Raw genomic sequence first — 12,446 nt, forward strand, 5'->3', positions numbered from 1 at the left:
CGGCCGGCGGAGCCCCCGGCCGGGGCCGGTGCGGCCGCCGGCGCCGCCGCCGCCATGTCCCTGTTGCAGTCGGCACTGGACTTCCTGGCCGGTCCGGGGTCCCTGGGCGGGGCCGCCAGCCGCGACCACACAGACTTCGTGGGGCAGACCGTGGAGCTGGGCGACCTGAGGCTGCGGATCAAGAGGGTCATCGCCGAGGGTGAGGGGTTGGCGGGGCAAGCAAGCAGGCACCTGCAGATGGAAGAAGCGCTCGCCCGGGCACTGCCTAGGGGGCTGCTGGGGGAAGAAGGGTCGGCCACATTGGGGAGGGGGATGTCCTGGGGAGGGTGGGTCAAATGGACGGGGTGTTTGGGAGAAGGGCAGACCACATTTGGGGGGGGGTAGCAGCTGGGGAGGAAGGAGGGTCACATCTAGATATGGAAAGGTGGGATGTTTCTGGAGGGGACCTAGGGTAGAACTGGTCATTTGCGGAAGTAAGAGCTGGGGGAGAATAGATCATATTTGGAGGGGGAGAACTGAGGCAGAACACTTGTGGAGAAAAGGAAGCTGAGGCTGGATAGGCCATTTCTTTAGAGAGGTAGGTAACATCTGGAGGGGAAGCTGGAAGAAGACAGGTCACATGAGGGAAAACAGGGGAGAACAGGTCGTTTCTGGAGATGAGGAATCTTGGGAGACTTGATAGATTTTCTTTAGGGGACAGATATTCAAGTGGGTAGTCGAATGTGGAAGGGAGACTTGGGCTGGAATTTGGGTATGTTGAAGTTCTTGCCTTTTGAGGAAAAAAAGGGGGGAAGGTGGAGGAGAAGCAGGAAGTATCCTTTCTAGTTTATAATAGGCTATTGTGTTTTCTTTAAAAAAAAAACCAACCCCAAAAAACCCAAATATTAACATTTGAGAGCAAGGCCTGGATTTTCAGGTTCAGTTCTATTCCACATTGTGATTAATGCTGATTAATTAGGTTTGATTACTGCAGAGAATAATTGAAGTGTCAGTGGGAGGGTCAGGGAACTTTTTTCATTATTGATTTGGAGATACTAGGAAGATAACACTATCCTAAATGTTATGCCAGTGGAGAGTTGTTGCCCACAAAGATCAGCTTTTCTGTGTTTAAAACCTTTTTATTTTAAACACTTAACCTTTCATCTTGAAACCAATACTATATATTTGGTTGTAAGGCAGAAGAGTGGTAAGAGCTAAGCAATTGGGGTTAAGTGCCTTGCCCAGGATCACACAACTAGAAAGTGCTTGAGGCTAGATTTGAACCTACAACTTCCCATCTCTGGACCTAGCTCAATCTGCTGAGCAACTTAGCTGTCCCCTAGAAACTTTCGAGATGTCTTTTGTGAGATAAGTCACAGTTACTTGTTTTACTGTGATTCTATGTATAGTCACAGGCAGTAAGTGAATAGTAGAATAGAATCATACAGTACTCAATTGGTAGATCTATCTGAAGTGCTCTCCAAGTGGTTCTGCAAGTTTGTAAACTTGTATTCTTTTTTTTAAACATTTATTAATATTCATTTTTAACATGGTTACATGATTCATGCTCCTACTTTCCCCTTCACCCCCCCCCACTCTCTCCACCCATGGCCGATGCACTGTAAACTTGTATTCTTAAAGATACTTTCCTGATGTTACCTAGTCATCTACTCCACTTTTTTGATACCCTCTCCTTATCATTGACTATGAGTCATTCTCCTTTTAAGAACAATATGGTCTCATATTTTGGGCATTGTTTACATTTTTTTCAAATAGTACAACAGATCAATATTGGTGTCATTTTCCTTAGCTGAGGAGTTTCTGTGACATTGAACTCCTGGGGAGTGCATGAATTTGGACCTGGAGCACAACATTAACATGGAGAATTAATAATTGGAAAAAAGGTCAGGGAAAATGCTGGCAAGTCTAGAATGTAATTAGAATAGTAGATTCTGGCCTTTGTCTAAAGTATAATCTCAAAGCAAGTATGAGAAATGTATAAACAAATGATCCCATTTGCTACCCTTGTATTTGATTTGGGGTGGGTTAGGAGGGAGGAAGAAGAATATGGTTGCCTGTCTAATATGTACTAGAAAATGGTAATGGACTTTTTTAGAGGAATGATAGAATAAGGTTCTAGCCAGGAAGGAAGAAATTTTTAATCTTTGGAAAGTAATTCAATGATTTCATATTTATATCTTAGCTCTTAAGGGAATGTTGAAAGCTCTCCAGATATACTAATTCTTGATATTCATCAGAAGCTTTCCTATTCTAAGTAAGAGTTGGTTCAAGTTGTGAGAGATTCATTTATAAATATTGGGTGTTAGGGGTACAAAGACAAAAGTGGAACAATTCCTGCCTTCATGGAGCTTACATTCTGTTGTGGGGAAATAACATGCAATATTAAATACAAAATAATTGTAAAGTAGATAAAAAGAAATTTCTGAGAAAGTGACATTTGTTCTAAGGGGAATCATTGTAGTGAAAAGGAGCAGTTTTAGTTGAGGAGAGAAGTACCAGGTTGGATTCAATTTTGGGGAATACTAGGGCATTCATTAGACAAATGTTATGAAGTACTTGCTGTGGGCCTAGTATTCTGCCTGTCATTGGCTGTCTTTCAGACCTGGAATTTGCTCTTTCCTTATCTCTGTCATCTAGCTTCCTTTAAGACTCAGCTAAACCTTTCTTCTGTGAGAAACCTTTCTTGGTCCCCCTAAATGTTAGTGCCTTCCTTCTAAGATCATCCCCAGTTTATCCTGTATTTATCTTGTTTGTACATACTTGTTTGAATGTTGTCTCTCCCATTAGATTGTAAACTCCTTGAGGGCACAGACCATTTTTGCCTTTGTATCCTCAATTCTTAGCACAGTGAATGGTACAGAATAGGTGCTTTATAAATACTTTTGATTGGACTGGACTAACAGTCACTAAGAATAATATGAAAAAACAATAAATGTTTAGCTTTTATCCTGTAGGTGGTATTAAGCTGTTGAAGGGGTATATGTGTGTGTTTAAGTAAGTGTAAGATTACAGACATCAATTAGGTGCAGTTGAGTAGTTAAAAGGCCTGGACTCCAGTGGTGGCAATGGAAAGAACAGATGTGGGAGATGAAGCAAAGATGGAATAGACAAGATGTAGTAACTGGATGTGCTAGGTAAGGAAGAGGGTTGAATAAAGAGATCTATGAACATGGGCAATTGGATAAAAGGCCTTGCCATATAAAAAATAATGAAGTTAGAAGGAGGAGCAAGTTTAAGAGTAAAGATTAAAAGGTCTATTTTGGTCATGTTCAAAGGATTATAAATGTGAAGTTGAAAGGGACCTTAGAGATTATCTAATCCAATACCTTCATTCAGAAATGAGAAATTTGAGACTGAGAGAGATGAAGTGATTTGCCTATTGTCATATGTCTGATATTTAACTGAAAGTGGAATGCAGGTCATGGCTGCAGGATATTTAGGGGAAGATATTTAAGGCAGCTTGGAGATAAAGGTCTCTTGAATGAGAAGTGGTCAAGCTTGGATAGACTTAGGAGTCAGCTGCATAGTGGTGGTCTTTGAAGCCATGGAAGTGCATTTGAGTGCAGAGGAAAGTGTAGAGAGAAAAGAGAAGTGAATAAAGAGATACCATGGTAAAGGATATGTATAGAAAGGAGTAGAACAAAAGGTTATTGAAAGGATGCTGAGAAGCAGCATAGAGAACAGAGGGATAGATACAGAGAAAGAAACACCCATTGGATAGCATCCCTTTAGCCAAGGGAAGAGATATCATCAGCTGTGCTACCAACAGTGGAGAAGTCAGGGAAGAATGCGTGTGTTTGGGAAAAACTGCAGTGTCCCAGAGGAGAGATACCAACAGAACTTACATGACAACTTTTGCTATAGGATCCTCAGGAAGGTATGCTATTATTTGCAAGGATGATGTAATATGTTACTAATATTTCTCCCCTCTTAATTTTTATTTGATGTAGTGACAAAAATCAATGAGCAAATATCAAGTAATCATGATGTACAAAGCTTTGTTAAAGCAACTCTAAAGATCCACACCTTAAATATAGGGCAGCTATGTAACAAGGATAACATGTTTTCTATTATCTCTAGACAAATCAGGATACAAAATTTCAACTCAGTTACCTAAGATACATTTTAAAATCTTATTTTAACCTCCTCTTAATTTAGCAGGTGACCTATAATCCCTGTTGCATTTTGGAGTTTCTGCTTGAATTGTCTCATTCAGCTAGGAGGAAGGTAATTTTGTAGAAAAAACATGTATAACTAACTCCCCGTACTCCTCAGTTTAATGGAGAAACTTTTATTATGTACTTGCTATGTGTAAGGCACTGAACGAGATGTTAGGGAATAAATCTGTAGAGCTTATATTTTATTGGGTGGGGAGGTAAGTGATGGATGCATTTTACATAAATGGAATAACTGGAAAAAAGGGAAAGAGAATCTACACAAAGAGAACAGTCAGACATTTAAAAGAAATAGAGAACATTTGCAGTTGTGGAGATCAGGGGAGACTGTAGAGGTGCTGGAACTAGGGCTGAGCCTTGAAAGAACCCAAGACTTCTGAGAGAGAGAGGGGCTCAGAAGGGAGTGCATTCTGGGCAAGAGGATGACTTCTAATAATGGATATAAGTGAGAGATGGAATGTGTAAGCAATAAGAACTAATATTTGATTTGATTTGTTTGGGAAGTAGGAAGTGTAAAGGGGCAATAAATGTGAGATAAAGCTGTAAAAGGTAGGTTGGAAACAGTTTGGGGAAGGCTTCAAATGCTGAAGAATTTATATTTTATCCTAAAAGCAATAAGGTGCTTATCCTAAAGGTTTTTGAGCAGTTAGTGAATCTGCTTGACTTGTCCCTTAGGAAAGTTGAAGAGGGAAAAATAGTTCTGGAGAAGGGTCATGAGGGCCTGAATTAGACTGGTGGCTATGCAAGTGAGATAAGAGAAAAAGCTTCTAGAGATGTTATAGACAAGGCTTCACCTTCACTGCTTCCACGATAAGGTTAGCTTGTGCTGTGTACATGTTTAGGCACTTAATAAATGTTTATTATGTTGAATTTGTTGCTTAATGGATTCTGTGGGGACAAAGGCTCCTGTGCCTTAGTCAGATGCTATAAATTCCTAGCATGAAATGGGGAAGTTGAGCTGGACAGAAAAGACTTGGCCTTTAATGATTTTTGTTCATTCACTTATCCAACATATATTTATTAAGTATCTCTTATGTCTAGACAATTATGCTAGGCTGGGAAAGATACAAAGTTTAGATAAAGCATAGGTTCTGCTCTCATGGGAGTTTACAGTACTACATGTACACAAATAACTAATTCAGAATGATACCTGAGAAGGGCATGAAAAAAGTGCAAAAGCCGACTACTGTTTGAAGCTGCTCTCTTTGTGGCTTTGTTCTGGTGGACGAATATTGAGTGTCCTGAGATGTCTAATTCACCCACATTCTGAATCTACATGTAAATGCATTATGGTAATGGTTTGAATTATCACTAACACTACTTCTCACATGTGTGGCTGACTTCCCAAATTGATTACTACTTTCAAAGTAAGTAAATAAAATCTGCTTATAAAATATTCTTCTTTTGCTCTAGGAAGGCTGGTCTAGTTCTCAGCATCCTTTGCCTCTGTTCTCTCAGTAGCCATTTGTAATTGGAGTCAGTATGCATTATTGGCCAAACTGGGTCCTGCTCAAAATAAAGTTGAGGGGTAGTGGAAGAGACATACAGGGCATGCTTTGCCTACAAGGCCAGTTGCTCAGAGGTTTAACCTATGGAATGATTAAGAAATAACAAGTGCCAACTTAATTAGCCTTTTCTCAAAACTGTCTTGCCCTGACTAGAAATATCTGACCCTTTAAACTACCTTCCTCCTTTGATAGGTACGTCTCAGTTCTTATCACTGAACACTTTTCTTGGAATTCTTCATGCACTCTCATAGTTTCAGTTATTAACTTCTCTTTAAATGATTTCCAAGGCTGTATTTCTGTTCTTGATTATTTTCCTAAATTCCAATACCATATTTTGATCCTTATAGATACTTTAATTTAGTTGACCTGTATTCATCTCAAAATCAGCATGTTTAAATTATGTTTTTGTTTCTTGAGCCCTTAGGTTAGAAACCTTAAAATATATGCATTTTTTACTTCTCTAAGGAATATGTAAGCTGCTTAGCATGCTACATTCAGGCAGTTAGCCACTGTTTTATAGTTTCTTACCTTACAATGCCTATTCTTTTAAGTGCTATTGTTACCACTCTGGTTCAAGACCCCTAGCTTCTCATTCTTGGATAACTTCACTATTTCTTGTAACTGACCTTCTTGCTTTACATCTCTCCCTTTAATCCATCTACCAATCAATCAATAAACATTTTATTGCTTACTCTATGCCAGGCAGTGTGCTAGACCCTTAGAATATACATACTAAGAATGAAACAAACCTTGCACTAAAGGAATTTATATTCTAAAGGAGTAGATAGCAAATGCACATGTAAGTACATAATAGAATAAATCCAAAGTATACAAGGTGGTTTGGGAGGGAGGATCAAGAAAGGCTTCATGTAGAAAATGGCATTTGTTATCATCTTGGAGAGGAATAGAAGGATTTTGTGATAAAGAGTTCAGAAGTGATTTCTAGTCATGGGGAATGTGGACAGGCAGAGAGACAGAATGTTTTCTTAAAACACATATTTTGATGCTATTATTTCCCTTCTTAGAATCCTTTAATAGTTTCTTGCTTTTCCAAACATCCTGACATTCACATTTTTCTATATCCCAAACTACTTTTCCAGTTTTATGTAAGTAATCTGTAAGCTTCTTGACTTTATTTTTAAAAATCTTTAATTCCTACCAGCTAACATAATACCAGACATATAGTAGGCATTCAATAAATACTTGTTGAATTGAATTCCGCTCTTAATTTCCTGCATGAATTCTCCTTTCTGACTAAAATGGTTTAAACATCGGTCTGCAGAATAGACCAAGTGCTTTCACTTCCTCCAAGTCTTTGGTTTTGTTAGTTTTAGGATCCAGAATGGTATTCCAGCCCTGTCCCTTAATCTTGCCTAAAGGCGTATCTTCTTCATAAAGTCTTCCCAGATCAATCTCACACTTTTCTAAATTCATGACATTTGTTTTCATTACCATTTATTTGACAGTTACATGCTATCTTGAAACATCTCATTAATACTTAATTCTCCATTTATTATTAAACTTTTCATGTGTTTGTCTAGACTTCCAAAGAAGAGAGCAGAGTGTAGTAGAAGGAATGGATGTGGAATCAGGAGGACCTGAGCGCAACACTTTACTCGATTAATATCTAGCTGTATGATCTTGGGCAAGTTGCTTCATCTCTTTAGACCCCATTTTCCTTATTTGTAAAATGGGATTATATATTAAATCAGAGGTTCTTAATCTTTTGTGTGTTATGGATTCCTTTGGTAGGCTGATGAAGTCTATGGACCTTTTATCAGAATGATGTTTTTTTGCTCACATTCATATGTTTTAGTTAGAGCAGGATAGAGAGAGGGAGAGGGAGAAAAAGAGAGGGAGGGGTGGATGGATAGATGGTAAAATGTAAATCACCCTAGAAGGATAGGCTGGAGCAAGCCTGTAAGGGTTTTAAATGTCAAACAAATGGCTTTCTATTTTAATTTAAAGGCAACAGGGAGCCATAGAAACTTCTTGAGTAGAGGAATATCATGGTCACATATTTGCATAGGGATATCTGTTTGGCAGCTAGCTGTGTGAGGATGGATTGGAGGGAGGGGTGCCTGGATGCCAGGAAGCAAATTGGGATTATCGTAAGACATTCAAATGAAAGATGACCTGAGCTCAAGTGATTGTGCTGTGAGTTACATTGAACCAGAAGGGAGACAGGGTGATAACATTGCCTTAACACAGTGCATAGTAGGTGCTTACTAAATATTTATTGATTAATTTGGAATCTGAAGTGAATCTATACAAATAACAAGATTTTCCAAGTTTTTTCCAATGCGTCCCTTACAACACAACCACCCTCGTCAAATGCTCAACCTCTAATATTGAGTTCAAATCCCAATGTTGTCATGACCTGGGTAATTTTGGACTAGTTAATTTGTTAGTGCTGCAGCCTCCTAAAGGGGCATGGTATTTGGTATTTTCAGGTTTGGGATGGGGATGTGAAGGGGATTTAAACTATTTGGATCACCCAGGATGTCAGGAAATGGACTGTTGATAGATATTTGATGGTATGATAATAGTTATTACCTATCACCATTGGGATGTTAAGAATGATTGGTTTGTTTTTCAGTATTTAAACAATGAGTTTTAATTGCCCTTATTTAAATACTGGGTGTGGTTTGGTTAGAGAAAGAGGCAGGAAGTCTCTAAGTACTGAAGGTCTTTAGTTATTTTCTTGCTTGCTTTTCTTTGATTTCCTTCAGACTATGGGATTGATGTTAAGGGGAGTCTCTAAGATTAATTAAGGTTATGAAGGATGTTAGGAACTAACTTATCTTAGACTCAAAATAATTTCCACCTTCCCCCACTCCACATCTCATTTTCAAATTTGTATTAAATATTTACAGCTTATCAAAAAAAAAGCATATTTTTGCTTGCTGCTTGATTACCTCCCTTTTCATCACTTAATGTGAATTTAGGGAATACAAATTTATAAATTCATTTTCATGTATGCCCAAGTCAAACAATAATTAGCAAGTTAAGCTGATCAAAAGTAACAGCAAGGTGAAGGGTAAGGGTGGGGCAGCTAGGTGGTTCAGTAGATGGAGAACCAGACCTGGAGATAGGAGGTAGCGGGTTCAGATGTGGCCTCACACTTTTTGGCTGTGTGACCCTGGGCAAGTGACTAACTCTTTTTGCTTAGCCCTAATGCAGCATTGATTCTAAGATGGAAGGTAAGGGTTTAAAAAAAAAAAAAAAGAATCATGAAGCATTCAGAGCCAGCAAATGTTTTTGTATTGCCATTTAAGTGAATTTATACAAATAACAATATTTTCCCGATGTGTCCCTTACACCACAACCACCCTCATCAAATGTTCATCCCCTATTCATCATACTATTATACTAGCCTTTTAAGTGGCTTCTCAACTTCAGGCTTTTCTTTAGCAGTTCTACACACAATCTCCAAACCAATAACCCTAAAGCACACATCTGGTTGTGTCACATCCTTTGCTTAGGAACTCCCTGTTGTTTCTAAGATAAATACAGGCTCTAGCCTCTCATTCCAGGCTGATTGTATATTTCATACTCTTCCCCCTCCCCCATCCAATTTTTGACTCTAGGAACCCTTAGCGCTCTCTCCAAAGCTCAGCTCAAGAAGTGGTATCTCCTTCAAGAGGTTTTTCCTGATTCCTGCAATTGTTGGTTCACTTCCCCCTCCCCAACCACTGTGCATTTATTTTGTATATATCTTTTATTTCCTTATAGGTTAATGTGTATCTCTCTGTCTCTGTCTATCTCTGTCTCTCTGTCTCTCTGTCTCTTTCTCCTCCCATTAGAATACTCTCTTTGATATCAGTTACTGTCTTTGATCTTGTCAAATGCCATATATATATATATATATATATATATATATATAATGACTTGATAAGTGCTTGACTACAAAGTACATCCTTAGTTACAGATGGCATCCCAAGCCACTAATTACCTAATTATCTTCCTTGTTGGTACAGGTATCATACACCTTGTGCCATTTCCAGTATAGCTTCTTTCTCAGTCATTGAGATTGCTTAATACCTTCTCAACTTTTCTCCCACCACTATCTACTGCCCCCAAATCGGAGCCATGGAGATGGAAGACTATCTAGTAAAGGAAACAGCTAATAGGCCAGTTTGGCTTAAACAAATCAATCAACAAACATTTCTAAGATATGGAGATAAAAATTAAATAGTCTCTACCCCTAAGGAACATACATTCTGTTAGAGGTGACATGTACATGTACGAGTCCTGAAGGATACATACAAAACATGTACATAAAAATTGTTTCCAAATTCATTGGAGCACTAATTTATATGCATATATATCTTTTGTTAATATTTACCAATGACATTTTAAAATCTTTTTTTACTGGGCTTCCTGCATGATACTTTTGGTCTAAACCATTAAACAGTGAGGATTTCGAGTCTGGGAGTTATTGTGTAAAACCTTGGTGGGAGAAGGAAGTTCACAAGAAAGAGCAGTGATGAATTTTTTCCATTCAAGGGCTGCTTATAGGTTTCTAGGACTGTTTCTGTATTTGTTTATGAAGTTCTTTGAGTCTTTTCACCTGTATTTTCTGTGGATTGAAAAAAAAGGCTGACTTCTGTTTGATATACATCAGTGTCTTGAGAGCACTTGTGTGGGAACTAGGGTATCTTGTTACCCACATTTTGGAAATCTGGGCTTGAGCATATTTGGAGATTTCCTATGAATCAAAAGAGAGAATTCTTTTCTTCAGATCAGCTCCTAAATTTGGACCTTGTCCATGTGAACCCAGGATCACTGGTTATTTCAGTGTTCTCCACATTGAGATTATATTGTATTTATTTTGTTTATGTGTTTTAATTAAATTAGGACTGGTCCAAGCCAGCAACAAATACGAAAGAGGAGAACCAAAATCTGCTCTTGCCTCAGTTTATCAAATCTTTTCTCTGCCCACTAACTCTTGCACTTCACTTTTTGGGAGCCAACTATGGCTTTCTGTTTTGTCTGGGCTGCCCAGGGGTCAGTGCAGAGGACATTTTCCCTGCCCCAGCCTCATGATCTCGACTCTATTGCTACCTTTTTTTGACTGCCATTCTGCCCTCCTGACCCAATTCACCCAATGCTTTCCCTCATACAATCCTTGCTTCAGTGTCAAGTTCAGGCTCACTCCAGGTACCGGTAGTTAAGGGGGAAGGGTAAATTTCCTTCACACAATGTTTTGTATCTGCTTGTTTGTATACATGTTATTTATTCCCAGTAGAAAATAAGCTACTCGAGAGCATATATTGTTTCATTTTTGTCTTAGTATTCCTAGGACTTAGTACAATGCCTAGCACATATAGGAGATGATGAATAAATTGTGGTTGAATGTGTGTAATCACTGCATCCTCAGAAGAATGCTAAACTACTTGAGGCCAGGGCCTTTTAAAATTTTATACCCTCAGTGTTTAGCAAATACTAAATAGTAAATAAATGGTTGATGAATTATTGAATTGAATCGTATTTTTTTCCAATTTCTGGTCCATAATTTTATCTTATCAGATCTGGAGATAAATCCTTTGGAATTTTGCATGACTGATGATGAGGGTGCAGAATTGTTCATCATGCTATGTTTTTTTCTGCTTTATTTCTTTTGTGAAACGATAGCCTTGTTCTTATCCTCAAAGAAAATTCCCAGATATTGCATTATTGATGGAAGTACATTGTAAATTTTTGCCATGAAAAGATTAATGAATCGCATAACCGTACTTTCCGTTGATTCCTCCCCTTCTTACAGAGCAATTACGTTTTGATTTTCTTAAAACTTATTGAGACTTGTCAGTATTATAACTTGATCATTGAGTTGTAGGATTTTAGATCTAAAAGGGCTCTTAGAAATCTTCTAGCTCAATCATCTCATTTTATAGAGAAATCTGAGGCCCAGAGAAGAAAAGTATAGCTTATGTAGTGGTCTCACAGATAGCCTGTGACAGGACTGAACCTGAAACTCAGTGAGCCATAATAGCTTTTTTGTTGTTGAGTTATGCATTACACTGGGTGTTTTAAATTCTTTTTTTTTCAGTTTATTGTTTTAATGAAAATTAGGCTATGTATGTTAAGTACTGGCCTATGTTCTGAGGAGTCTTCAAAGGAATCTTTTCTGAGGATAATCTACCTTGAGATTGCCTGAGGGGGAATAAGATGGAGGTGGGGGGGGGCCTTACACTGATATTTAAGTCAGAGAGCAGATTATGAGAGGAGATACTCCTTCCAGTTGTGCTAACCTCCCAAGTAGGAACCTTGACAAACCAGAAAAACAGGGTATTCATAGGTCTAAGATTTAGAGTGAATTGATACTGTAGATATTAATTAAGCCCATTTTACAGCTGGTAAAAATGAAGCCTGAGAAATTAAATGACTTGTACAAGGTTGCATAGATTGTGAGAGTTAGGATTTGAATCCAGGTCCTTCAAAACCAGTGCTCTTTCCAGTATATAACAGATGGCAATGGCCATCCTGGAGCATTATTAAATTTGTCTTCAAGATCTGCCTTGTAATTTACAAGGTCCTGTAAATCCATGGATTCAGGATCCTTTGATGCATATAGTATCCAGGGGAGCAAGAATTACCTGACTGAAAGTGTGAGTTGGAATCAGAGGCAACTATTATAAAAATGACTGTTGGCCTGGAAAAGAAAAAAAAAGACTAATAATTTATTATTTTTATCAGATAAGCCATTGCTTTGGGTAGTAAGAGAACTGGCAGATGTGATTGCTATTTGAAAGACTAGAGA

At 38.3% G+C, this 12,446-nt stretch overlaps 1 protein-coding gene across 1 annotated transcript in view; it reads left to right on the forward strand.

Moving 5' to 3' along the window:
• Positions 1–54: 54 nt before the first annotated feature.
• GAK (cyclin G associated kinase) overlaps positions 55–12,446 on the forward strand; it is a 123,977-nt gene continuing 111,585 nt past the window's right edge. Inside the window, exon 1 of the mRNA XM_044680615.1 lies at positions 55–199. Within this exon, the coding sequence (XP_044536550.1) occupies positions 55–199 (145 nt within the window). The remainder of the gene's footprint in view (positions 200–12,446) is intronic.

Source organism: Gracilinanus agilis, chromosome 6 (genome assembly GCF_016433145.1).
Source record: "Gracilinanus agilis isolate LMUSP501 chromosome 6, AgileGrace, whole genome shotgun sequence".
Taxonomy (NCBI): domain Eukaryota; kingdom Metazoa; phylum Chordata; class Mammalia; order Didelphimorphia; family Didelphidae; genus Gracilinanus; species Gracilinanus agilis.